This window comes from Pongo pygmaeus, chromosome 18 (genome assembly GCF_028885625.2).
Source record: "Pongo pygmaeus isolate AG05252 chromosome 18, NHGRI_mPonPyg2-v2.0_pri, whole genome shotgun sequence".
NCBI classification, from domain to species: domain Eukaryota; kingdom Metazoa; phylum Chordata; class Mammalia; order Primates; family Hominidae; genus Pongo; species Pongo pygmaeus.
Window position 1 is genome coordinate 45,640,412 of NC_072391.2, and position 27,322 is coordinate 45,667,733.

The window sequence follows — 27,322 nt, forward strand, 5'->3', positions numbered from 1 at the left end:
TTAGCAAGCTATGCTTTTACAAATGGAAAGAAAACACTTTCAAAATGTTATCTTGTTTTCCTTGACACTCAAAATTCAGGAATTAAAAATACTTTCACTGGCTCTCTTCACTTTTCATGATATGCAGCTGCTTGCATAAGATCATTAAGAATTTGGCCCCCTTTTTACCAGAAGAGAATCAGACAAACTGATTGTGCAACCCAGGCCATATCTGGAATTACATAAGAATTTTATTTAATAAGGTATAGAATGGCCACTATTAAAGAACAAGGACTGTAGTTCATGTGTTGAACTCATGCTCAGGAAACTGGCCTGGTGCCTATCCTATGGTGCAGGATCTCAGCCTTCTGTTCTGTATTAAGGTCAATTCCTGGAAAGCCAGAAATTTTAGCAGATTTTGGGAATTCTGAAGAGAGAGGAATTCATCTAGATGTACAGACACTAAAGGTGAAATATGTAGAGATAATTTTCTTGATTTTTTTTTTTTGAGGTTGGTTTCCTAGTTTTAGAAGAGCCAATAAGAACAGATAAAAACAAAAATAAGCAAAAATCTTACCTGGCTAATTAAAATGTAATATAAGATTTCTTACGAAATTTCCTGAGGATAATTCTCTACCCTCACTAGCTACTAATACATCTTACCATTACCCAAATACAAAGATGCTACTGTGTGGGTGTGATATCAAGAATAATCTCCAGATGTTATACAGAAGGGGAAGCAATGAACAAAAATTACAAAAATCCTGAAAATAAGGTAAAAAAACGGCAGCATGTTCTTTCAATGTCATACTATGTTTTCTTTTTTTTTTTTTTTTTTTTTTGGAGACGAAGTTTCGTTCTTGTCGCCCAGGCTGGGGTGCAATGGCAGGATCTTGGCTCACGGCAACCTTCGCCTTTCAGGTTCAAGTGATTCTCCTGCCTCAGCCTCCCAAGTGGTTGGGATTACAGGCGCCCGCCACCATGCCTGGCTAATTTTTGGATTTTTAGTAGAGACGGGGTTTCACCATATTGGCCAGGCTGGTCTCGAACTCCTGACCTCAAGTGATCCACCTGCCTCGACCTCCCAAAGTGTTGGGATTACAGGTGTGAGTCACTGTGCCCAGCCTCAATATCACACTATTCTCTAGCAGGCCCAATCAAGGACTACTTAATACTTTAGGGCAGCACTGTCCAAAAGAACTTCTGCAATGATGGAAATGTCCTATAGCTGTACTATCCAAATTGGTGGCCACTAGTTACATGTGACCACTAGCACTTAATTTCACTGAAGCAATTTAGACAGCCACATGGGGTAGTGGCTACCACACTGGTTTGTGCAAATCCAGCCCTTGGACTATTTTGTATATACAACCCCTGAAGTAAAAACAGTTTTTACATTTTTAAAGGGCTGTAAAAACCAAAACAAAAAGGAATATAAAACAAAGACTTTGTGGTCCACGAAGTCTACAATATTGATCATTCGGCTCTTTCGAGAAAAAGTTTGCCAATGTACATCCCAGGAGAATGTATTTTTTTGCTTGACATATTTATATTAAATAACGTCCAGAATCTGTGAAATTACATTATAACTTGTAGATTTTTGTCCAGTATAGATACAGATGATTTCTGTCTGGCATAAAAGACAATCCCAAAGATCATGGTTTCATTATCTTGTAAGATTGTAATACTGTGAAATATATATTTCCTGGCATACAACTTTAAAAATTTTTAGAATTTGAAAGTAATAGTCTTTTTATATGCTAATGAGTTCAACTATGACTGGCAGCCATAGGTGGTAGCTTCAGGATGGGGTTGGTCAGCAGAGAGACCAAAGTAGGATGACAGGGTTGAGATTTCTGCCCCACTTCCAACCTCTCGGGAGGGGAGAAGGGCTGAAGGTTAGTTTGATCATCAGTGCCAATGATTTAATTAATCATGCCTATGTAATGAGAATTCCATAAAAACCCAAATGGACTGGCTTTGGAGAGTTTCAGGATAGCTAATACCTATCCTGGAGGGTGTTGTTCCTGGAGAGGGTATGGAAGCTCTAAGCCCTTTCCCTCATACCCTGTCCTATGCATTGCTTCATCTGTAACCTTTTTAACAGCCTTTACAATTAACCAGTAAGTGTCTTCCCCGGAGTTCTCTGAGCTGCTTAGCTAATTAATAAAACCCATGGAGTGAGTTGTGAGAAAATCGATTTATATCCCATCAGTCATAATCACTAAAAACCTGGGCAACTTTTCCCTAGATCCCTACAAGGGTATAGAACCTGCCAAAGGAATTCACTTTGTAGACTGGTGAAATCACCTTTGCAAAAATTATAACTGAGGAAATTACGACAGTGAAAGAGATCAGACCTAACTGACTCCATCTTGTATCTAACCTTTGGGCTGTTCTTGTTCATTCCTGGGTGTAGGTCGAAATAACCTTGGGAAGGAATTCAGTTTATGGTTTGACTCTGAAACAAAACTGATAACAGCCCTTTCTCGGAAAGACCCCCTTCTTGCCTGGGGACTAGTCTGCCTTTGAAGGACTAACAAATTAGCTACAAGATTAGAAATTATGGTTTAGGAGTCATACAGCTTCTGGCTCCAAGAGTCTGAACCTCCCCAAATTGCTCCTGGGGATAACACCACTATTGTAAAACCTAAAATCAGTGGTTGAGATATTTTGCAGACTCTGCACTCAGTGGATCAGCTGACACCACCCAGATCCATATTCTGGCTCAACCAATTCTGCCATCCCACCCAGGAACAGAAGACAGCAAGAAAACCTCACTTTGATCCCCATGATTCCATCTCCAACCTGACCAATCAGCACTCCCCACTTCCCAAGCCCCTACCTGCCAAATTGTCTTTAAAAACTGATCCCTGAATGCTTGGGGAGAGGGATTTGAGTCAGTCTCCCACACAGCCAGTTGTGTGTGAATTACTCTTTCTCCACTGCAGTTCCCCTGTCTTGCTAAATTGGCTCTGTCTAGGCAGAGGGCAAGGTGAACCTGTTGGTTGGTTACAAATTTGGAGGCTTATCCAGGATTGCTCTTGTGGCTACCTGCCTATGGTTTGGTAGCACCCCTCTAGCAATGGATCCAGAGGCCAGCCCAAGCGGCTGCCTAGTTCTCTTGGATTGGCAGCTGACTCTGACACTGTCTCTACCAACAGGGCACTGCTGACCCAATGTGCATGAATTTAATTGCAATGGAGAAACAATCCTGGGCAGATATCCAATAACTGTTGCCCTATCACAGGGTGGCTGTCTGTAGCCCCATTATGGGGTGTCTGGTTCAGTGAGTATCCTAGGCGCTGCCACAGCTCCTTCCTTCTCCCAAATGGTTCCATAGCCCCATGGTGTGGTATGTGTCTGCAGCTCCACCACGGAGTGTCTGTCTTGGTTAGGCTCCTTTGGGGTCTCAGTTGGCTCTCCCTAATTAGTAGGAAGAGTCTTAGTTAGGAAGACTTCTCCTCAATCCAGAAGATTTAGGGGAGATTTCTCAGGCAGAGAATAGGAGGATAGTTTGGAAGGGATACTCTGGAATTATTGGTTAGGGATCTTGATTTGGAAGCTCTTCTGTGTCTTGTCTTTGTGTGTTTCTGTATATGGTGGGCATCTCTGAAGGAACTGCTGACAAAAGTCAAAAATTATCTTGAGCAATTAAAAGCCTTTGCAAGCTTGAAATTGGCTCCTCTAAGCACCTTCTGGGAAGAGCAATAGAACCTGCTGAATGTTGTAACTCAGTAGACAAGGCTTTTTGTCTTTTGACAGTGGCAGCCCAGGTTGAATTCTTGGCTTTGGAAATGATTCCTTTCTGGTTACTTAACTTTCCCACTTTTTGAGGGTCCCACTCCCACCCCAATGGCTAGCTTCCGATTTCCTGTCTTGAATTTTTCTTTCTCCAAACTGCCCTTGGGAAGATTCTAAATCTTGTAAAAAGAAGCTGCTTACCATCTCTTTGAAACCCCTTATGGGTCCATGGTTAAGCTGTAACCTTAGCTAAAACTTATTAATTTCACATGGGAAGTTACCTGTGGCAAAGTTCAAAAGCCAGAAATATTGACTGTCCTGGCTAGAGTCTGATAATAAGAGATTTTTTAAAAAAATTTTAAAAAGAGCTCTATGGTTAAAATCAACTTAATTAAAAATGGATATCCAAGCTATATTATTTTAAAAGGCCTTGATTTTTTTTTTCTTCTTGGATATTGGTTGTTTTTGAGAAAAAGTTTTTGTTTTTCTTCTCAGTCAACTGAATTGTTTCTCTACTTTGCCCTCCTGATGCCCACGAGAGAACTTAAGATAATTTCTAACAGCTTCCACTTCGGAAAAAAAAAAAAACCACCTGTTTTCCTCATGGAACCCCAGGAGTTGAAAGTGGATAGATAGCTCTCAAAATCTAAGGCTCTGTTCAGCTTTACATTATGTTACCTGACGTTCTTTTTTTTTTTTTTCCAAGTTTTGGGGGTATCAGAAATTACTCTGCATTATGGGAGAGCTTTTAGCCTTGGTGTGCAAAAATTAGGTACAAAATGTACTTTAAGGGACGGCTAATAACAGTTATGGAGGGATACTTGGCTCACTGCACGCTTTAATCAAAGAAGCATGCTCTTGGCCACCTGGAAGTTCAGGAGGAAAAATTCCCACCCTCTACTAAGAGATGAGACTCCCATGGGGGATGGGCTAATTACAAAATGGGCTGATTGCCAGGAGGTGGAGGTTGCAATGAGCCAAGGTCACATCACTGCAATCTAGCCTGGGTGACAGGGCAAGATTCCATCCCCCAAAAACAGAAACAAAAACAAAATAAAATGGGCTGACTGGGTTTGGGTTGCCAGGCAATTAAATGCATGGTAAAAGCACTGCACCATCTTCTCCAACAGCATTTCCCTTTTGAAAATCCAGGATGCAATATAAAAATGGGACCCTTAATTTTGAGAATGTTTTTGCTTTCCAGCTGTGCCTGCTTTTTAGGCCCTAGTAACTGCATGCTTTCCTAGCCTTGTTTCTTGAAGGGCTCTGCCCTGAAGCCAGTAATCCAACTTAAGAAACTGGCAAATGAAAAATGTTACAGCTACTGGATATTGTCTGTGTATGTGTTGTGTGTGATGTTTATATAAAAGAGCTCTAATTAACTAGCTTAAAGAAAAATAAGCACTTAAATCAGATATTTTGTCAGAAAAACTAAAACTAATGAGCTAGTTTAGTTCATATAACTTTAGTAATCTTTTGGTAATAAACAGTTTTAAAGACTACTGGTAAATAAAAATATCTTCCAAATTTAGACATTTCATCTAAATTAGGTCAAATATTAGGTTTGCTAAATGCTCTAAGGTCATAAACTGCTGCTTTAACTTTTGAAAATTCTTCAATATACCTACCTTGGAGCCATTACATTCTAGGTAAGGTCTGGGGACATGTGAAATTAGCCCCTATAAAGAAAATATTTTATACAAAAGAATCTTGTATGGTAAATTCTTGTCCTAAAGTAAAAAGACTGGTTGTTTAAAGAGAGGGGTGGTTAGGACAAGTCAGAAAGTCCAAGCATGTCATAGATGGTCTAAGTCACGAAAGGACTCATGAAAGGAAATTTATGCAAGAAATGTTGTACAATTTAAAGGTTATTAGGTCCCCTAAATATTTCATAAACTGCCACTGTGACTTCACAACCTGCCTGCTTTATAGCTAGGTAAGGCCTGGGGACATGTGGAGTCAGCTAAGTTCCCTGGCTATGCTGGAAAGTCAGACCTTATCTGCACTTCTGACTGGTATCTGTTCTAGGCTCCACACCTGGTACATAATTACAATTGCTTACTAACCAGGTTTTTCACTGAAAGTAAAAGTTGCTAAGAGTTAACAGCGTTAACATGTATTTGAGACTACTGAAGAAACAGTTCTACATACAAGGTGCGAAAGGAAAGCAGAATGTACTTTTGGTAAAAGATTTTAAGAAGGGATGGGAATATGAATTTCTCACCTAAGTTTAGAGGGTTAAAGGATTGTGTTAAGTGAGGAAGGAAAAAATCTAAAGGTTTAAACGAGTTGTGAAAGGTTTATAAAAAATTAATGTGTGCAAACATATTGGCTAAAGTTAAAGAGGTATTATTCTGTTTTTCCATAAATTGAACACTGGAATAAAAGTGCAACAGAGTTTTCCTAAAACATTGTTCTGCTCTTCAACAAAAAAAATATTGTAAAGGGTTATAAAAGGTTTATAAGAATCTTACCTTATGGTCAAACTAAAACTGAATAGATTGTAAAATGCTATTAAACTAAATTTAGGCTAGGCGTGGTGGCTCACACCTGTAATCCCAGCACTTCGGGAAGCCGAGGCAGGCGGATCACCTGAGGTTAGGAGTTTGACACTAGCCTGACCAATATGGTGAAACACTGTCTCTACTAAAAATTAGCCAGGTGTGGTGGCGGGTGCCTGTAGTGCCAGCTACTCAGGAGGTTGAGACAAAAGAGTTGCTTGAACCCGGTAGGCGGAAGTTGCAGTGAGCCGAGATCATGCCACTGCACTCCAGCCTGGGCGACAGAGCAAGACTCCGTTTCAAAAAAAAAAAAAAACAAAAAAACCACCCAGCTTTAGCATTTTAAAGATGTACTAATGCAAACATTAAATTTGGTTTTCTCTTTTGAAAAGAATTTTTATGTAATATTAAAAGATAATGAAAGGTTTTTGTTTGCCTTTTAAGTAAACTACAAAAAAGGCGGCGGAGGGGGCGGTGTGGAGAGAAAAGACAAATTCAGTTGGCATCACGCTATCTTCACTGGATCTTGTTGTTTGGAAAGCTGAGTCTCCTTTCTACCAGAGTAAAGGTTTTTCCTGTTTTAAAATTTGTGGGTTATCATTTTGGTTAAATGAATGACTTATGGTGACCTGGGATTCTACTTTGTGAGTATCCAGTGTTGCTTTTTTGAGACAAGGTCTTGCTCTGTTGCCCAGGCTGGAGTGCAGTGGCACAATCTTGGCTCACTGCAACCTCTGCCTCATGAGTTCAAGCAATTCTCATGCCTCAGCTTCCCAAGTAGCTGGGATTATAGGTGTACACCACCACACCCAGCTAATTTTTGTATTTTTTGGTAGAGATGGGGTTTCACCATGTTGGCCAGCCTGGTCTCGAACTCCTGGCCTCAAGTGATCTGCACGCCTCGACCTCCCAAAGTGCTGGGATTATAGGTGTGAGCCACTGTGCCCATCTGATATCCAGTGTTTTCAACAAAGGAAACACTGTCAAATATAAAATGGTATTTAATTCTCTTTCGGTTACATTCATATAAATATGTTATTAGTCTGTTACAAAATTGTATGAGATTCCTATAATTCTAATATGCCTCACTGTATGTTATCAATAATATTATAATTTTTATGTTAAATTATTGTGTGCCACAGAGGTAACAAATTTTCTTATCAATTGTGTCTCTGACTGTGGCTGCCCTGTAATGTTTTTTCATCCACAGACAATTGTCTTGTTTTGATCCTCTTTAGAAGATGGTTTTATAATTAGCTATAAAACTTCGACAGGTGCTCCTGAATGCAAGTTTCTAATAACACTGGAGATTGTGACATTAGAATACAAAAAACTTTCAGGACTCCCAGGGATAGCTAAAATGTTCATGAATATCAAGCAGAACAGGAGTTAAGTGAATGGACCAAACAGAAAACTGAAGTAATCTTTTTCTTTACTTTTTTTGCTTAAAATGTTGCTGATCCTTTTCATTTTCTCAAAGCCAAATGTGGTGGCTCACGCCTGTAATCCCAGTACTTTGGGAGGCTGAGGGGGGTGGATCACTTGAGGCCAGGAGTTCGAGACCAGCCTGGCCAACATGGCAAAAACCCCATCTCTACTAAAGGTTCGAAAATTAGCCAGGCATGGTAGCACACACCTGTAATTCCAGCTACTACGGAGGCAGGAGAATTGCTTGAACCCAAGGGGCAGAGGTTGTAGTGAGCTGAGATTACACCACTGCACTCCAGCCTGGGCAATAGTGAGACTGTCTCAAAAAAAAAAAAAGAAAGAAAGAAAACTTTCTTTTGCACTATTTACAGCTTTTAACAACTCAGTAAAGTATATTCTTGTAAACAAAATTTGAAGCATATTTGTTTCTCTCTACCTGGTTTCTCCAGAATTTGGAAACTATTTGTATTTTTAACTTATGGTGATATAGTTATTTACATAAATGCAATAAGAATGTTTTCTTTTCTAACAGGACACAGTTGGAGAAACTGGTTATTTTACTAAGGCTTTGACTGGAATGGCATGTTTTCCTTTAAGGAATCAAACTTGACTTATAGAGCCAATAAAAGCCCCTTGGGAAAAGTGACCTCACACCTTGTCTACACAGTACCTGTACAGGGTTCCTGACCTGTGGTAAGTAAAGAATGTCACTTTCTGACAGGCCCAGGAGCCCCAAGTTATCTTGGGACCTCAAGAGGAGAGGAATTTACCCAACTCATAGCTATCTGAGGGTATAAACCCATGGCTGGGCTTGGCTTTAAAAAAGTCTTAACTGAGGTTCCTTATGGAACTGAATTCCATCAAAGCCAATTTACAAAGCATATGTGGAAATAATTATTCTTGCTGTGCTCTATGGAAGAAATCAGGCCAAGTATAATAAAGTTTATTTTGCAAACAAATCAGTCCTATCATGATTTGTTTTTAATAATAAGGACTAGGAGAGAAACATTGTGTTTCAAAAACTATAGTATGCCTGTTATTGTTGTTTTTGAGTTTTTATTTTATTTTTTTTCCTCTGCAATTTAGATTTTGGTGAGCCACAATGCCCCAAACTAATGCTTAACTGGAATTTGCACTCCTTATCCTAGAACTCAGTATTTAAATGCCACTTAAATGCTGTACTAAAACCATAGATGAGAATACTAACACCTTTGTCATGAAGCCTTGGAACCTCAGTCTGGCTTGCGTGAGTACACTCAGACAGCTGCAAAGCAGTTCCACTCCTCTCACTTTGTGGTCAACACCTTCCCCCACTACACCCAGTTAGGAGAAAGCAGCCAGAGTGACTGACGGCCCTTTCCCAACTTCATAGCCCACACCTTAAGAATAAGGTGCTGTTAAACCCAAAGGGAAGGACTGAAACCACCTTTGCAAAAACTGTAACTGAGGAAATTACGACAGTGAAAGAGATCAGACTTGACTGACTCCATCTTGCTTCTAACCTTTGAGCTGTCCTTGCTCACTCCTGGAAGTAGGCTGGAACTAACCTTGGCAAGGAATTCTGAAACAAAACTGATAATAGCCCTTTCCTGAAAAGACTCCCTTCTTGTCTGGGGACCAGTCTGCCTTTGCAGGACTAACAAATTAGCTACAAGATTAGAAATGATGGTTTAGGGGTCATGCAGCTTCTGGCTCCAAGAGTTTGAACCTCCCCAAATCGCTCCTGGGGATAACAGTACTAAGATCAGTGGTTGAGATATTTTGCAGACCCTGCAGTCAATGGATCAGCTGACACCACTCAGTCCCATAATCTGACTCAACCAGTTCTGCCATCCCACCCAGGAACAGAAGACAACAAGAACATCTCACTTCAACCCCCCGTGATTCCATCTCCAACCTGACCAATCAGCACTCCCCACTTCCCAAGCCCCTACCTGCCAAATTATCTTTAAAACTCTCATCCCCGAATGTGGGGAAACTGATTTGAGTAATAATAGAACTCCAATATCCCACACAGCCAGCTCTGTGTGAATTACTCTTTCTCCATTGCAATTCCCATCTTGATAAATCAGCTTTGTCTAGGAGAGGGCAAGGTGAACCCATTGGGCGGTTACATTGGTATCAACTTCCTGAAAAGCCATTACTAAGACAGATTCTGAATTTAGGGTATATGAAGCTGTCCTCAGAGGGTTAACAAGAATTCTGGGAAGAAAGATAGTTATAATTAAGTATTAATGAAGCTGAACTCAGACCTACTTCCTTGTAACAGAAAGTCATGTAGCAGTAGACACCGAAAATTTGCATCCCTATTTTCCTATAGATAAAATTTCTGACCTTAGACTCATAAGGCTTTTAAGAATTGCTTAGGATGTTTTTCAGATGTCAAATTCCAGCAGAACAGCTGATGCTAACCAGCTGAATAGACCCCCAGAGAGGAACAGAATCAGCATGAGAATACAGCTTTTTCTTCAACCTGTCCCATGATTTCACCCTGCACTCTAACCAATGAATGATACCTACACTTTGGCCCACTTCAAAACCTTTAAACACCCTAACCCCCCAAATCCCTTAGGGAGTCAGATTTGAGGTTTCCTCATGTCTCGTCATTTAGTGGCCCTACAAATAAACCTCTTTCTCCACTTGCAATCCAGTGTCTGTGCATACTGACTTGCTGTGGACATGAGGCAATAAACCTATGACGGCTGCATGCATAAGCTTCTGTATAATGCTGCAAAATGAAGAAAAAGTTTTGGTAGATGCAGAATGCATGGCTCACAATGGAACAATCACATGGCTATACATGATCCAGACAAAGGTGGTTATTCCCGAGCAAACAGCCAGGCTGGTGGACTAGATAAAAGACTCTCCTGAGAAGGGGGATTACCCAACTCCCTCTATAAATGCCAAGTGGAACATCCCAGACAAAGCAACTGAAGTGCATGCCATATGAGACTGGCTTTAAAATGACTGGGACACTCGTTCAGCAAATATGACTGCTTCCCAGGTCTTTTAAGAATTGCTTAAGATGTTTTTCTTAGGAAATTGGTAAGTGCTGTGCTTAAGGGTGTCCTTCAGGGTGGAAGCCCTCACATAACCTTACCGCTGCAAACCACAAAATTCAGGAAGCCATATCATGTTTCCTTCCTCAGCTTCATTAGGTCTTACAGACACTAATAAAAACATTAATTAACAAACGAATGGCAAAAAGCAGGGAGGAGAGTCAAAGGACTCCTTCCGGGAAAATTTTTAAGGGATCATTAACAAGGTGAGTAAAAAATCATTGATGGGGTGATACAAAAAAGGAAAGAAGGTGGAGAGTCACAGGACTCCTCTCAGCAGGGTGGTGATTAAGATATGGCATGAATAAAATGAAATTAATGAGACTAAAAAATTTTAATACAACACTACTGAAAAATAAGGTAGGTCTAAGGGAGCCCCTCTGGGTCCCTCAATTTGCCCCACGTTGGACAAATTTAAAGTCAGAAGGCAAAGATTACAATGAGAAATCTGATCTGAAATTGCCTAGGGAGATTAATCAAGGCAAAATTGATAAAGCACAAGTGTCCCTTTGCTTACCCTCTGGCTGGGGACTCAGAGCCTCTGTACACAAGTGGGTAAAACCTTCGGGGGTGGTGAAGATAAATCCCTGAAACTCCTTGATATAGAAGTCCTATGATCCACTGGCGAAGAAAGCCCCGACTAGGGCTACTAGATTGGGAGAATATGAAAAGGTAAGGGTTGACAGGATTATATAAACTGGAATGATAATAAACAGTCTTTAAGTTAAAAAGTTGTACCTCCTTTACTTGAATGTTTTATGGAAATGGATGTTAGGTCTGGTAGGGAAACACTTCCCCTACCTAGTACTGTAAAACCAAAATCAGTTCATAAAGTCCTAACAGAGGCTAAAGTTAGGAAAGTAAGGTTGATAGAATTAGGGTACAAGCTTGGAGAACTGGTATATCTGAGTGGTATACTGGTATAACAACTATAATTTTTTATTTCTTTCCAGTATCACCTCGATTCCCACTGCCCCCGCCCCTCATCCCCATCTGATACAGTGGTCACAGGACCAGGGCTGCAACTACAGTTGCACTAAGCAGGGATAATTCCTAAGCAAGTAACTGCAACTGTTTTTAAACCCTATGTCAGAATTCCTAAGGAGCTAATGGGGGCATGGTTGTTCTTTCACAAATTCTGGCAAAATAGAGGGTAAGAGGAAAACTCCCACACATCTTGTGTTAGAAGCATGTTAGAGTCCACATAAGCAGGAGAGACTGAGTCAGTTATTCCTACATTCTCACAAGGACATTCACCAGTTTTGTACCCAAATCTAGCAATCTTATTTTAACACTGTTTTTTCAGCACCGTACTCATTTCCTCCAATGCTCCTTGAACCAGTTTTCCAATCCAGCTGGTTCCCTCACAAATGAGTTAAATGAATGCTTGCTATATGCTCACTTTTTAGGAATTATAATTTTTAAAACACATGGAAAATAATGTAATCCATATTTTGTTTAGGGTAGCGATGTGCCTAGGTAAAACTGAACATTTCATAGCTTGCTTTACTACTAGTGGTCACATGATATAGTTCTAGCCAATTAGAGGTAAGCAGAAACCTGCTAGGGTTTTCTGGAAAACTGTTACCTCTTCTTCCATCCTTCCTTCTTGAGAGACCTGATGGCTGGAGCTGCAGTGGTCATTTTGTGACCATAAGGGTACAGTTTGTAATCATTACTCACCCTTGGACTGCTGCTTATCTTTAGACTTTTTAAATGAAAGAAAACCCTTATTTTGTATAGGTTTCTATTATTGCAGGCAAATTCATTACCTAATAGAGATACATCAACCTTCATTAACCTACCTATTATAACAAAGTAACAATTTCATTTTCTTAATTTAAAAAATACCGGGGTCAAGAATGAAACATACTGTGAATTAAATATGCTGATTCTTCTCAAGCTTGGCATTTGGTTGGTGGTGACCCATGCAGGTTTAACATGTGTATTGTGAAGTGTTATTTCTGTTTGGGCCCATCTACCCTGGCCACAGCATGATGTTCATCCGCAACGACTGAAAGGTGTTCAGATTTTGTAAATCTAAATGTCATAAAAACTTTAAAAACAAGCACAATCCTTGCAAAGTTAGGTGGACCAAAGCATTCTGGAAAGCAGGTGGCAAAGAGCTTACACTGGATAATTCATTTGAATATGAAAAATGTAGAAATGAAACCATCAAATACCAGTGAGAGCTATGGAATAAAACTATTGAAGCAATGAAGACAGTTGAAGAGATCAGACAGAAATGCCAAGCTAAATTTATAATGAACAGATTGAAGAAAAATAAAGAGCTACAGAAAGTTCAGGATATCAAAGAGGTCAAGCAAAACATCCATCTTTCTTGCAGGCAAAGGGAAGCAGTTGGAAGAGAAAACAGTACAGCAGTTACAAGAGAATGTGGACATGGAAGATGCTTCTTAAAAATCTCTGTAACCATTTCTTTTATGTACATTTGAAAATGCCCTTTGGAGACTTCGAACTGCTAAATTATTTTTTACATAAGGTCACTTAAATGAAAAGTGATTTAAAATATATGTTTCTTACACTGCCATCTACAAAACATCAGATATTACGGATGTTAGATTGCATCTCAATGTTAAATCTTCACTGATGAATATGTAAATCACGAAAATTCTACTTATAACTATAAAAGTCAATTCTGGATGTAAAATGGTTATGCCAATTGGATAACGGCACTAGGCGGCATTTGTATAATAAGTAATGGCAAAAAATCATAGCTAGTGATATATAAAATAAAATATTATTTGCAGCCAAATATTCCCTTTATTAATGTTATGGAAAGGGGGATACAACAAGGAACTAACAATTTGTATGACAGTGTCAAATATTATTTTGATTTTAGTATTTCCTGTTTTGGTTTATTTGCATCTTGGAAGAGCATAATGGCATTGTCTGATGAAGCTTAATTATGCTGGACTGTTTTGACCTGGTTTTAACCATTCTGATAGGCAGTCGTGGATGTTGGGAATTAGAACTGAATAATCTTTGCATGGACTGTCGCTACACTCTGGAATTTCCACTTTGGAGAATACTCAGTTCTAACTTGTTATTCCTGGTAGAACAAACTTTATTTTTCTAGTCTAGCAATGATCTAGAAGCAGAGGAATCCCAGTGCCTTTTAAAAGTTATTATGTAGTTTTCCTTTAAAAAGCTCCTGTTTTTGGAAAGTAGAATTTATGGGTACAACATCTGTTCATTATTTGCACATAAAATAAAACCATTTAAAAAGTTAAAAAAAAAAAAAAGTGCTGATTCAAGAATGGATAAAGATCCCAGAAGACTGGTAGGTAGGTAATTTCAATCAAAAGATGCCATAATCACAAATGACTTTCATACTTTCAGATGTGAATTTATTCCTACAGCTCTTATTCATCAAGTAATGTAAATTACTAATTCTATCAGCACTAAGACTGAACAAAACCTTTCTAAGTTAGGAATCTTTCTAAAAAAAGGTTTTTTGTTTTTTTTGTTTTTTTTGTTTTTAAGAGACAAGATCTTGCTCTGTTACCCAGGCTGGAGTGCAGGGGTACAATCATGGCTCACTACAGACTTGGAACTACTGAACTCAAGCAGTCCTAATGCCTCAGCCTCCTAAGTAGCTAGGACTACAAGCACATGCCACCAGGCCCGGCTAAATTCAGTTTCTTTAAGCCAAAAAAACTGCTTTATGTTGTTTCCATATGAAAAACTGATTTTTGGCCAGGTGCAGTGGCTCATGCCTGTAATCCTACCACTTTGGGAGGCCAAGGCAGGCAGATCACTTGAGGTCAGGAGTTCAAGACCAGCCCGGCCAACATGGTGAAACCCTGTCTCTACCAAAAAATACAAAAATTAGCTGGGCATGGTGGCGCAAGCCTGAACTTCCAACTAACCAGGAGTCTGAGGTGGGAGAATCACTTGAACCCAAAAGGCAGAGGTTGCAGTGAGCCGAGATCATGCCACTGCACTCCAGCCTGGGCGACACAGTGAGACTCTGTCTCAAAAAACAAACAACAACAACAACAAACAAAAAACACAACAACAAAAAACTGATTTTTAAAAAAGTTTTTAAATTAATTACTGTAAGGATTTCCCCCCTACAATTTTGTTCTTGAAACTCAAGACTGCTAATCTTCTATGATTACATCAATTTCATAAAAAGCCAACACAGAACAAGATGTGGTCCTTGATTTAATTACAATCCTACAATACTGGCTGGGAAATGGACAAGAAAGAGGAAACTACAGGCAATCACTTTTGACCCCAGCATAAGCAATACCAGTATCCCTTATTTCAACATTCTGGTATAACCCCAAAATGTTAGCCATAAGAAGAGACTGAACAAACCACTGTTTCTTAAGAAGATGATTTTCACAACCATAGTGAGTAAAAAATATTCTGGGAAGTGCAAAAAAGGCCACGAACGTTCTTCCTGGTAAAATCAAAACAAAAACTCCAAGTCACTACCCAGTATTACATCTATGAATTCTTTCCTTCATGAACAAATCAATTGTTCAAGAATTCATGAAACCTACCTGGGCAACATGAGGAAACCCCATCTCTATAAAAAATAAAAATAAAAAAATAAACAAATACATAAATAAAAGCCCAGCATGGTGGCACGTGCCTATAGTCCCAGCTACTCAGGAGGCTGAGGTGGGAGGATCACTTGAGCCTGGGAGGGCAAGGCTGCAGTGAGCTGAGATCACACCACTGCACTCCAGCCTGGTGACAGAGCCAAACCCTATCTCACGCACACACACGCACACGCACAGAAAAATTCATGAAACCAGGTACCAGGCTCTTCTAACTGAAAAGGTAGTAAAACAGTACCTGGTCAACTTGAACCCTCTGAAGTCAGTACTGCAACAGGCCACTTCTACTTTAATTATGTTTTTTTTTTTTTCATTCTTACTTTACTCCATAAATACATAAGTAAAAACTGGGAAAAGGTCAATTACTAGCTGTTCTTAAACACCCTTTTTCTCACAAATTAAAAATGGACTGGGTGGTAGCCTGCCTGAGTTTCATGGGTGTACTGTAACTTCAATGTTTTAAGACTGAGTAGTCCTTCCCAGGACTCTGCTTGAAGTCCTCCAGGCTGGTACTGTTTAGGGCATTGGCTAGGCCTCTCGGTGGCTACTCACTGCCATCAAGTAATGCCTGAAGCTAAGCATCAACTGATGGGCAGCTGTGGTCAGCAAACTCCACACCTTAAAGGTTCATGGAGATGCCAAACAAGTAGCTGTGCCATTTACTTCCAATTACTTCTTTTATTTGTTAACCAGCCACTAGCTGGTTAACTGACTGTTAGCACCCAGTTTCTTGCTATGGACTTTGGTGACCCCAGCATAGCACTAGCTCCGGATACTTCACATTGCCATCTCCTCTACTTTCTCACTTCTCTAAGATGTATGGAACACTTGTAGCTCACCCACAACTACTGAGGCACCCCTTGGCCCTCAGAGTCATCCTCAGAATTCCTTTACATCCAAGATTCTAAGCTCTGAAATTACTCTGATTACAACCTCCAGAATTCTCCAATACTTAACTTCCCTGTGTACATGACCCCCTGGGTTTCAGAGGGCACAGGGTCGAAGGTCTTGTCCCTCCCTTAATCCTTGCAGCTCACTCCGCCCTTTCTGCTTTCGTCTGTTTCCCTGTCCTAGCTTGGACAAGGCTGACCTCTTCAGAAATATTTCCTAGGCCCCACTGTGCCTTGCTCTATTGCACTTCAGACCCCCTTACCTCCAATCCTTGTGTCCTGGCTTCACAAACCTCTTGAGTGGAGGAAAACATTACCTACTTGAGAGTTTCTGGCTCAAGTGACACTGTAAATTCATACTATCTAACCTTCCTTGGCCCTTACTTCATCCCAGTCCTTTTAAGTTCTTAAGTTTTCAGTCTGCAGCAGTTCCACTGCACCTAACATATCCCACTATTTCGGAGCTCTTGCGCTCCCCCTCTGGGGATGAACTAGCACTGAGACTGTACTGTACGCCACTGGGGCCTTCAAATGCCCTCTTCAAGTATTAGAAACATATGGGCTAGGCATGGTGGCTCATGCCTGTAATCCTAGCACTTTGGGATGCTGAGGTGGGAGGATCATTTGAGCCTGGGAATTCAAGATTAGCCAGGGCAGCATAGTGAGATGCCATCTCTACCAAAAATACAAAAATACACCATGGGCATGGTGGCACATGCCTGTAGTCCCAGCTACTCAGGAGGCTAAGAGGATCGCTTGAGCCTGGGAGACAGAGGTTTCAGTTAGCTGAGACCATACCACTGCACTCCAGCCTGGGGACCCTGTCTCAAAAAGGCAGTCCAAAGCTCAGGTCAAAAAAAACAAAACAAACAAAAAAAACAAAAAAAAAGTAAAACAAAAACGAAAACAAAAAATCAATTAAAACAAAACAAAACAAAGCTCAGGTCCACTGACATGTTTTGTTTAGCACATATAACTGTTTTTCCGAATTATGTAGTTTAAAAATATTTTATTCATATAATTCGATGAATTCGATGTGTATGATTTTTAAAATGTAAATTAGTGACCACTTAAATACAATATTTTACATAATTAAATCTGGACTCCTTGCTTCTCTTAGATAAGAAGAAGACTGGACATCACTGAGCCCTACCATGTAACTGACCAATGCGATACGCATGGGAATCTGCCCTCTCCAAAACGGACACGTGGCTTCGTTCACCACAGTCCCTCTTCCCGACCACCCCACTTCCCCACACAGGTTCCCTGCCTGGTCCCAGGAAGCATTCTGAGTTTGTGGTTCTTTGATCTAAAAGAAGGGTTCTTTTTTTTTTTTTTTCCTCGAGACAGAGTTTTGCTCTTGTTGCCTAGGCTGGAGTGCAATGGCACGATCTTGGTTCACCGCAACCTCCGCTTCCCTGGTTCAAGCGATTCTCCTGCCTCAGCCTCCTGAGTAGCTGGGATTACAGGCATGCGCCACCCCCACCTGGCTAATTTTGTAATTTTAGAAGAGATGGGGTTTCTCCATGTTGGTGGGCTGGTCTCGAACTCCCGACCTCAGGTGATCAGACCACTCGGCATCCCAAAGTGCTGGGATTACAGGCGTGAGCCACCGCGCCCGGCCTAAAAGAAGAATTCTAACTCGTCTCGCCCCCACGGCTGAGATCCCCTCAACCTCATCCCTTTCCACCACTGCTTCACAGGGAGGGTCCCAACTCTGCTTCTTCACTTTAATCTCTATTTGCGAATGAGGCAACAGCTAGCCAGTACCTCCCTTTTGTTTCTGAAATTCAATCCTCACAATCCTTTGCTTCCAAGATGTCTTCCAGCACTGACTTCAGTCCCCTCTCTGGGCCCCCTATGGAAAATGCCCTCTTATAAGGACTTCTCACTCTTAGACATTGCTTCTCTAGCCCCTGTATTAACGCCAAATTGCATAAAAGTTGCTCAACCCTTATTCTCAATTTCTGTACTCATACTATTGAAAACCAGCAACAGACCACACTGAGCAGCCCCAGCCCAGAGGTGTAAACACTGAGGCATTTGTGGAAATGTAAATTTCTCATGTCCTCTTAACTCTTCCAGGACTCTCCACTGACTACCTGCGGGTAAAATCCATGTTCTTCAGCAGGCCACAAGCACTTTGTGATCCACTGGAGGAATCTGTGATGCAACTGCCCTCTTTCATGCCCTTGTGATTGCGCACAGCTTCTTCCCTCTGCCAGGAGGTCCCTGCTCCCTAGGAAACCAGCTGGCAGAGCAACCCTTCCATTCCTGTGTTACAGAAACACCTTGCACACACTGCAGTTGTTGTATGTATCACACTTTACTGTATCTTCCCCATGTCTGTCTCCCCTAAGAGGCAACAGGATCCTTGAGATCAAGAGGCAACCGTCAGTACACTCCCTGGCACTAGAGAAGTCTTCCTTAAATGTTGATGAGCTGGTGGCCCCACCGGTCAACAGGTCAAACAACTTAACCATTGCTCCTGCCACCTGGCTTAAAACCGACCCCTAAATCCCTACATCCACACAGCTGCCCTGTCCCTGTAAAAATCTTACCACCCCCCTACTCCCCTCATGCCCAAGGCTAACTTACAACAATGTTCATTTCACTGTTGGTCTTCTGTTTCAGGAAGCTTCCATGCTTCTCAAAATCCTCACTGACTCTATTAAATAAGGTCCAATGACCTTAGCCTGGCATTTTGGTACCTAAGTTTCTTCATCTTTCACAGGAGCACCTGGACACCTTTTACCATGACACTCCATGTTTTCTGGGTCTTTGCTCCACAACCACCTCTGTCTGGAAGGTCAGGTACCTGGGAATATTTGGCTCTTCAAAAACCAGCTGAAGTACTGCTTCCTACGACAAATCTTCCCTTTAACAAAAGTGGTCACTGGTACAGAGTCAGTGCCTGTTTTTCAACCTGCATGCACACTATCACTGTCTACTAGTAGTTTCCATTTCGCCCCTCTGCAGTCAATGGAGGCCCACCTAACTAAGCTCCACATTCTCCTCTACTCTAGCATTTGCAAAAGGCAGTGAATTAACATTTTAAAGGCAAAACACAAACAAACCACTTGATGGGACACAAGACAGTTCATCTCATCTTATTTTGAGCAGAGACACTATAGTTGAAAAACTCTTCTTTACTCTAAATCTTCCTTCCTCTAAATCTTTTGCTCTTCCACAGCCTAACTTAAAATATTATAGATGTTGAATCAAATTTGCTTTCCTGTTCTTAGTTTTTAAAATCAAGATAATGGTTTTCTCCTCCTTCAAGAAAGTAAAACAAACTTCAAAACAAATTCAGAACAAAAAAGCCCTGATTGTGGCATTCAACTTACCTACGAGTCTCAAGGGGAGAAAAAAAAGAATTTCTTACAAGTGGGAGGGTTGACTTATGAGTAATACATATCACAAAGATCAACAAGCAGGAGCACATACTAGCAAGAAACTGTAAGACACACCTTTCCCAAACAACTTGGCTAAACTGTGTGGCAAGGACAGCCAAGAAAACAGGCATTGGGCAGGTCTGGCAGGACCAGCAGGGCTCTTCTGCATAGCAAAGGAGTCATTCTCCATGCTTGCGATGAGTCTTGAGCAAAAGCAGAACCCAGAGGAGGCAGAACGCACAGCAAAGGCAGAGACTACTACAGTGGAGATTTAAGCGGAAAGGTGCTAAACCAGAACATTGGAAAAATAAAGTGGGGTTGGATTAATCGTTTTGTAAGTCAGACGAGGAGTTTAGGCTGAATGAGACAGGTGACAGGAGGCTCTAGTAGGTTCCAGGGCAGCAGAATGACTTTTTGCAGGAGGATTACTCTAATACAAGTTGAACCAGGGAGGGAGAGAGCAATGAATGAGTAAAGGCAATGAAGCAAGGGAGGGGACACACAGGAATGAAAGTCTTAACCGCAGCAAAGGCAATAGAAAGGAAAGGAATGAATGCACGTTAAGAGATTTTCAGAAGAAAAAGCAGGACTTAATCATGTCAAGCTTTTAAGCCCTGAGAAGTGCAGAAGATTGGATAGCTGGGGAGAATGGACGAAGGGGAATGCGCCTTAGACCAGCTGTCTGCAATCCAACTGACTAAAAAAGTTAAGCCCAGGAAAGCAAACTGGGTTCTACATCTACAATGCTGGCTTTTTGATTTGTTTTGTTTTGTTTTGTTTTGAGACGGAGTCTCGCGCTGTCGCTCAGGCTGGAGTGCAGTGGCGCGATCTTGGCTCACTGCAACCTGCCTTCCGGGTTCAAGCGATTCTCCTGCCTCAGCCTCCCGAGCAGCTGGGCCTACAGGCGCGTGCCAGCACGCCGGTCTAATTTTTTGTATTTTTAGTAGAGACGCCACCGCACTCCACTGTGGGTGACAGACTGAGACCCTGTCTCAAACAGAAAAAAATGGGTAAACAAACATACATCCTTTCTTTCTGACATTCTCCGAGCGTTTTATTACTATTAATGGTTTTTTCCGATTCTCAAGACCACGGTTTTCACCGTGTTAGCCAGGACGGTCTCAATCTCCTGATCTCGTGATCCTTCCGCCTCGGCCTCCCAAAGTGCTAGGATTACAGACGTGAGCCACCGCGCCCGGCCTACAATGTTTTAAGTTAAGCTCTAAAGAACTACACAGCTGAGTGCCCTGTCTCCTCTAAGGATGTGAAATGCAAACACTCACGATTTTTTGTTAAATCTAAGAACATCAGGAGATACGACTACTCAGATTCAAGGACACTGACATTACTGGACAAAGTAGGATGCAAAAAGAGGGCCCTTCCTGCCCACCCCGCAGACAGGGCTCATCATATGAGAGGCAAGTATCAAAACGAAGGCTCTGGAAACAAACTCCCTAGGTCTGAATCCTGCTGCCCTACTTAGGAGATGGAAAAACCTAGAGAAACTTGGTTACCTAGGAGGAGCAACATACTGTGTTGCTTTTTGGTTTGGAAAGGGGGGGAAGTAGATAGAGGTGCTGAAGAGGTCTGAAATGCTGATTTAGGCAGAAGGTGAGTCACCACTTTGAGTTTCAGTTTCCCCAGCTGTTAATTAAAAAAAAAAAAAAAAAAGGCGGGGTGGTGGTGGGGAGGATAAAATCTACCTTATTAGAAGCCATAAGGGCTGCCCATTCCTTCTGAAGTAACTTGTGATGTTCTTAAGCGTTATGTAAATGTTAGTTGCACGTAATATCAATACAAAGAATAACGCTATTTTTTAACATATTAAATATCCGGCCGGGCGCGGTGGCTTCCGCATGTAGTCCCATCATTTTGGGCGACCGAGATGGGAGGATGACTTGAGTCCAAGAGTTCGAGACCTGCCCGGGCAACATAGTGAAATCCCCTACCAAAAAAAAAAAAAAAAAATGAGCCTGGCGTGGTGGCGCCCTCCTATGGTCCTAGCTACTCGGGAGGCTGAGGTGGGAGGATCACTTGAGCCCGGGAAGTCGAGGCTGCAGTGAACTGAGATCGCGCCACACTGCACTCCACTATGGGTGACAGAGTGAGACCCTGTCTCAAATAGAAAAAAACAGGTAAACATACATCCTTTCTTTCTGACATTCTCCGAGCCTTTTATTACTATTAATAGTTTTTTTCCGATTCTCAAGAGGAACTGAGATCCCAAAAAGGCTCATAACTGCAGTAGTGGAGGCCCAGGACTGGGGGATAAAGGCTTAGGTGGTGGACGAGGCTGCGGGCCCAGCAACAGGCCTTGCGTACCATCCTGGGGGCCGGGGAACTGACAAGAACAGGCGACATGCGCAGCGCGCCCGGTCCGTGCCACACGCTGTGCCCGCGCTTCATGCACATCCCCCACTTTCATCCTCGCGACAGCCCTCTGAGGTAGGTACTTTCGTCAGCGCCACTTTACAAATGGGGAAACTGAGGCTCCGGGGATCAAGCTGCTATCCAAGGTCACATGGCTCGCGAGCCGAAAAGGCACGTTCGCTGGCTCCCGAGACTGCGTTCCCAACCCAGGCGCATCGCGGCGGACGGCGGGGGCGGGGAGGAGCGGGAGCCCGGAGACCCGGACCGATCGAGGCCGCGGGCGCGCGGGGGCGGCGGCCGGACTCACCTTGGCGCTGTGCACCGCCTCCTGCGCTCCGCAGAGCTGCAGCCAGATGCGCGCGGGCAGCGGCTCCTCAGCCCCCAGCGCGCCGAGCACTGCCAGGCTCACGCCAAACAGGCCCTCGATACGGCCGCGGCTCTGCTCCAGCAGCTCCGCCTTCTCGGCTGGCGCCGTGAACTCGTCCAGCACCGCCCGGGCCGCCATGGCGGGCGCGGCCTCCCGCGGCGGCGCCGGGGGCCGGCGGCGGCGACGCCCCCTCAGCTTGCTGCTGCTGCTCCCAAGCCAGTCAGGCGGCGTCGGCCCTTCCCGGCCGCCTCGCCCCCGCCCGCGCGCCGCCGCCCGCCCTCAGGCCCGGCTATACCATCCCGCCACGACCGCAGCAGCTTGGCAACTGCTGGCAGCGAACTCCTCCGCCCCTTTGCCGCCGCCGCGGGCCGGGCCCCGCCGCCGCGCATGCGCCCCGGCCGCAGCCGTCGTTGAGGCTCGCCGCCCCCTAGGGGAAGGGAGTAGGGTGAGGGCGACGGAAGTTGACGTCACCCGTAGTCGCCATGTTGGTTGAGAGTGAAGGGATGCTTCTGGAGGCTTGGGCGGACTTCTTTGATGAGGGCAAACCGCTTTCGCGGGATCTGGTGGATGTAGATATATAGGTTTATAGTTGGGGAAACTTAATTGCCAGGAGGCGAGACTGAGAGTGTCACAGGGATTGGACTTGACCTCAGACATCTTGACGCTCAAACCAGGATTCTAGCAGTTGAGTTATTCAGTTTCACATTAATCTACAGGCAGATGGGACCTTTCTTTCTCTGTTTCTTCCCTTCCTCCCTACCCTTTTACCTTCTTAGCTGCCCTTCTCACTTTTTTTCTCTTTCCCTCTTTATTTCTTTCAGTAAAAATGGTAGCAAGAAGAGAAGAAAATGGGCATACTTACGGATAATTGAAAAGCAAAAAAATGATTAAGATAAATTAAAGAAGGCCGGGCGCGGTGGCTCACGCCTGTAATCCCAGCAGTTTGTGGGGCAGAGGCGGGCGGATCACCCAAGGTCCGGAGTTCGAGACCAGCCTGACCAAGATGGAGAAACCCCGTCTCTGCTAAAAAAAAACAAAATTAGCGAGGCGTGGTGGCACATGCCTGTAATCCCAGCTACTAGGGAGGCTGAGGCAGAAGAATCGCTTGAACCCTGGAGGCAGAGGTTGCGTGCGGTGAGCCGAGATTGCGCCATTGCACTCCAGCCTAGGCAAGAAGAGCGACACTCCGTCTCAAAAAAAAAAAAAAAAAAAAAAAGATAAATTCAGGAGAGTGATTTCTTCTGTGAGGGAAGAAAGGGGATATGTTATGGGAGAAGCCCGAAAAGTGGGAGTTTGGGGGCTCACTCATGATCTTAACCTGAGACTGGGGCAAATAAACTCTAACCCCTCTCCAGGTCTGTTTTCTGATCTGTAAAATAAAAGGTTACACTCAGTTATCTCTAAGGCCTTTTCCAGGCCTTTATATTCTCTGAGTCCATGAAAACAGATTGTGGAAGGTAAAGTGTTGGATTCCTTTCCTTCAGCTAAATAATGTGGCTATAGTAGATAGGGGCTCTGGGAATATTACCTCTCTCTGTTTTAATTCTTCATCTATAAAATGTAGATAATAATAGTACTTCCTATTGTGAATATTAATACAGTACCCAACACTGTAAGTGCTCACTGAACATTATTATTGCTAACTTAAGCAATATATTTAAGGCCCAATTTTCAGGGAAAATCTTTGTGTGGATTATGCAACCACAGTGAACTTGTGGGCCCAGGAGCCTGTGCCATCTGTGTACATCCCCGCTAGAGGAAAAAGAGGAGGAGCTAAAGATGCTGTAATTGGAAATACCAAGGGGGAACGGTCTCTGTAGGAGGATTTACCCAAGGTAAAACCTATGAGAGATCCAGGCTTCTGGGGGTTTCCATATGTCTCAGAAACTCAGGTGTGGTCTCCCAGTGCCCCACCAAGAAGTGATTCAGCAGAAGGAAGAGAACCACTAGGCTCACAGATCAACAGATTCCTGCTCCCCTGGGCTTTTCTCTTGATGTCCACACAACCAGCAGCCTTGCTCCATCAGGTATATGACGTGGGATTGGCTGAGGCAGGTCAGGTGGCGAGTGTGGCATTGCTAATGTATTGCTTGCAGAACCGCAATCTATCAGTAAGGCATGTTGTCAACACAGCATGTTATTTCCTGCCTTATTGCACTCACCTTAAACAGAATTGCTATTATTCAGTGATTGGACAGGGCTTTCCCCAGGGCTGGTTCCTGTTTCCTCCCAGTGACTTCCCTGCTTGCGATTCTTAATTGCTTAATTGTAAGAGGTGAAGAGGGAGGCTGCCTTGAAAAACACACCACAGTGCCTTCCTCTCCCCACTTCCCTCCAAAGAAATCCCACCCAAAACCAACAGAAGCAGTGCATACACACACCCTTAAAAAATGCTGGGCCAAGAAGCTGTGCTAATAAGTCACTGGGTTGGTGTATAATTGAAGATACATAGTTTTGGGAGGTTTTTCCTCCAGTTTTAATTTAAGACTTGCCAGGCTGGGTGTGGTGGCTCACACCCATAATCCCAGCACTTTGGGAGGCCAAGGAGGGCGGATCACTTGAGCCCAGGAGTTGGAGACCAGCCTGGCCAATGTAGTGAAACCCCGTCTCTATTCAAAATATAAAAAATCAGCCGGGTGTGGTGGCACATGCCTGTAATCCTAGCTACTCAGGAGGCTGAGGCAGGAGAATTGCTTGGACCCCGGAGGCAGAGGTTGCAGTGAGCCAAGATTGCGCCACTGCACTCCAGCCTGGGTGACAAAGAGCAAGACTCCATCTCAGAAAAAAAAAAAAAAAAGACTTGCCAGTTCATATTTGATCAACATTTCCCTTTAGGGAACTCTCAAGGTTTCCTGAGTGTAAGGAACAAGGAGAAAGAGAGAGAGAGAAAAAAAATCCCCTTTCAAGAACTCCCTTGCTTCATGCTGTTTCTCACTCAACCACAACTTCCCTCGGTTAACCAGCCTTGCCTGTCTGGCTGGCCTGACCAGCCAGGACAGTTGATGCCAGAGATGAAACCTTATGAATTCTGTATTGTAGATACTTTAGCTATGTTTTTCCTTAATCTCATAACAACCTCATAAGCCCATAAAATGGTGTTGAGAGAATCACTTATTCTTGCTTCTCATATTTTCAAGAACAGGAGGAGATTCCTCTTCCATTCCCCAGCAGGGCCAAGTGTGGAGGAACATGTCTATCTAGCTTTCATCCTCCTTTTCCGCAGAGCGGAAGGAGGATTTCTCTGACTGATAACCTTCTGAGAAGGTGCAATGCTGGGGTAATGGTAATGGGCTGTCTGCAGTTGCTGTGTTAGTGACTGGGGGTAAAGTATTTTCACTTCAACCACATCCTCCAGTCTAGCTCTTGTCAGCAATGAAGATGACATTTTGATCTCTACCTGTCTAACATCTGCTTTTCTTCCTTAGTTCTGAACTCAGAAGGGGCGGAAAGAGTGTTTATTGGTCTCCTAAAACTCCAACAGTGGTTGCTATTGTTTTTCTTCCTGTTTCAAAGATGAGGAAACCAGCCGGGGGTGGTGGCAGGTGCCTGTAGTCTCAGCTACTTGGAAGCCTGGGGTGGGAGGATTGTTTAAGCCCAGGAGTTCAAGGTGTGATTGGGCAACATAGCGATATCCTGTCTCTTACCTGCCCCCCAACAAAAAAAATGTAAATTAAGGGGAAAAAAAAGAGGAAACAGAAGAATAGAGAAGTTCTGGAATGTTCCACAGAGCTAGTCAGTGAAGTGGTAGAAATAGCCATTTGAATCCAGGCAGTCTGACTGTAACCAAGCAGCTTGGCTTCAAACTGCATTTTAAAACCTTGTTTTCTTTCCTTCTTTCTCCCTAGTCTCAAGATATAACTTTGAGACAAGCTGCATATGTGTTTCCTGTCATCTTGACATACAGCCTTGGAATGGACTGTGAACCTCCACTCCCTATCCTTCCCCATTCCATGCTCCCATGCCATATGCTCATTTATTTACCCAAACGCTTGTCAAGCACACACCATGCTCACTTATCTGGTCATGTATTTCCTTAGAAGCTTCGGGGGCTGGATTTTTTTTTTTTTTTGCGATGGAGTCTTGCTCTGTCTCCCAGGCTGGAGTGCAGTGGCGCGATCTCAGCTCACTGCAACCTCTGCCTCCCGGGTTCAAGCAATTCTCCTATCTCAGCCTCCCGAGTAGCTGGGATTACAGGCATGCACCACCACATCCAGCTAATTTTTGTATTTTTAGTATAGACAGGGTTTTGCCATGTTGGCCAGGCTGGTCTCAAACTCCTGACCTTAGGCGATCTGCCCACTTCGGCCTCTCAAAGTGCTGGGATTACAGGCCTGAGCCATTGTGCCCATCCAGGGGCTGGATCTTGACATGGACCGTATACCTCCAGAATTCTCTCCCTGGTCAAGGCTGAAATTTACTCCTGGCTACACTCACTCACGTTCACGCACTAGAAATTAACTGCAAGATTGGCTGCAGTTCATTTGTAACCTGGTCAGGCCCAGGATGGCACTGGCCCCTTCACCAAAGGGAATAATAATTCAAGATAAGCTGTTGGAGTGGATTGCACCATTGACCCCTCCTAGCCCCCTTCCTCTCCATTCCAAACCCCTCTCTTTTTAAAAACCCCTGCATTTCCTCTACAAATTGAAGGGTGGAAATTTTTGGAAAGAATCTCACCCACTCCTTCCCTTATTAGCATGGATAATAAAATCTCCTTATCACACTTTGCTCTTGTTATTCTGGCATTTTTGTACCAGTGGCGAGCAGACGGACCCTTTGCTGGTTACATGACTCTGCTGAGTGGACTTATGTGCTATGCCATAATGACAGCAGCAGCAAGCTTGGATATGCAGCCAGCCCCTTCTTCTGCCCTTGTGCAAAGGTAAGCAAGAGGAGATCACATGGTCTCATGACCAACCCCTTGGTCTTGGACCCTCCTTGCTGTAGGATGCTGTCAAAACCAGACAGACGTGCACATGGAATGTTGCTCGGCA

The 27,322-nt window shown here is 43.2% G+C and overlaps 2 protein-coding genes and 1 pseudogene across 3 annotated transcripts in view; 2 read left to right on the forward strand and 1 right to left on the reverse strand.

Annotated features, from left to right (window-relative positions):
* The window catches only part of N4BP1 (NEDD4 binding protein 1), a 71,480-nt gene extending 48,780 nt beyond the window's left edge, over nt 1–22,700 (reverse strand). The window contains exon 1 of the mRNA XM_054453265.2: nt 22,269–22,700. Coding sequence (XP_054309240.1) covers nt 22,269–22,466 — 198 coding nt within the window. The 5' untranslated portion in view covers nt 22,467–22,700. The remainder of the gene's footprint in view (nt 1–22,268) is intronic.
* On the forward strand, nt 12,653–13,168 carry LOC129015386 (probable ribosome biogenesis protein RLP24; annotated as a pseudogene).
* A 4,391-nt stretch (nt 22,701–27,091) lies between the features above and the next one.
* LOC129015387 (uncharacterized) overlaps nt 27,092–27,322 on the forward strand; it is a 131,612-nt gene continuing 131,381 nt past the window's right edge. Inside the window, exon 1 of one of the 2 annotated variants that reach the window (XR_010124427.1) lies at nt 27,092–27,210. Coding sequence is in view for 1 of the 2 variants with exons in the window: in XM_063655020.1 (XP_063511090.1) it covers nt 27,176–27,210 (35 nt within the window). In the remaining variant the exon portion in view is untranslated. The remainder of the gene's footprint in view (nt 27,211–27,322) is intronic. The other variant, XM_063655020.1, reaches the window with a different exon arrangement.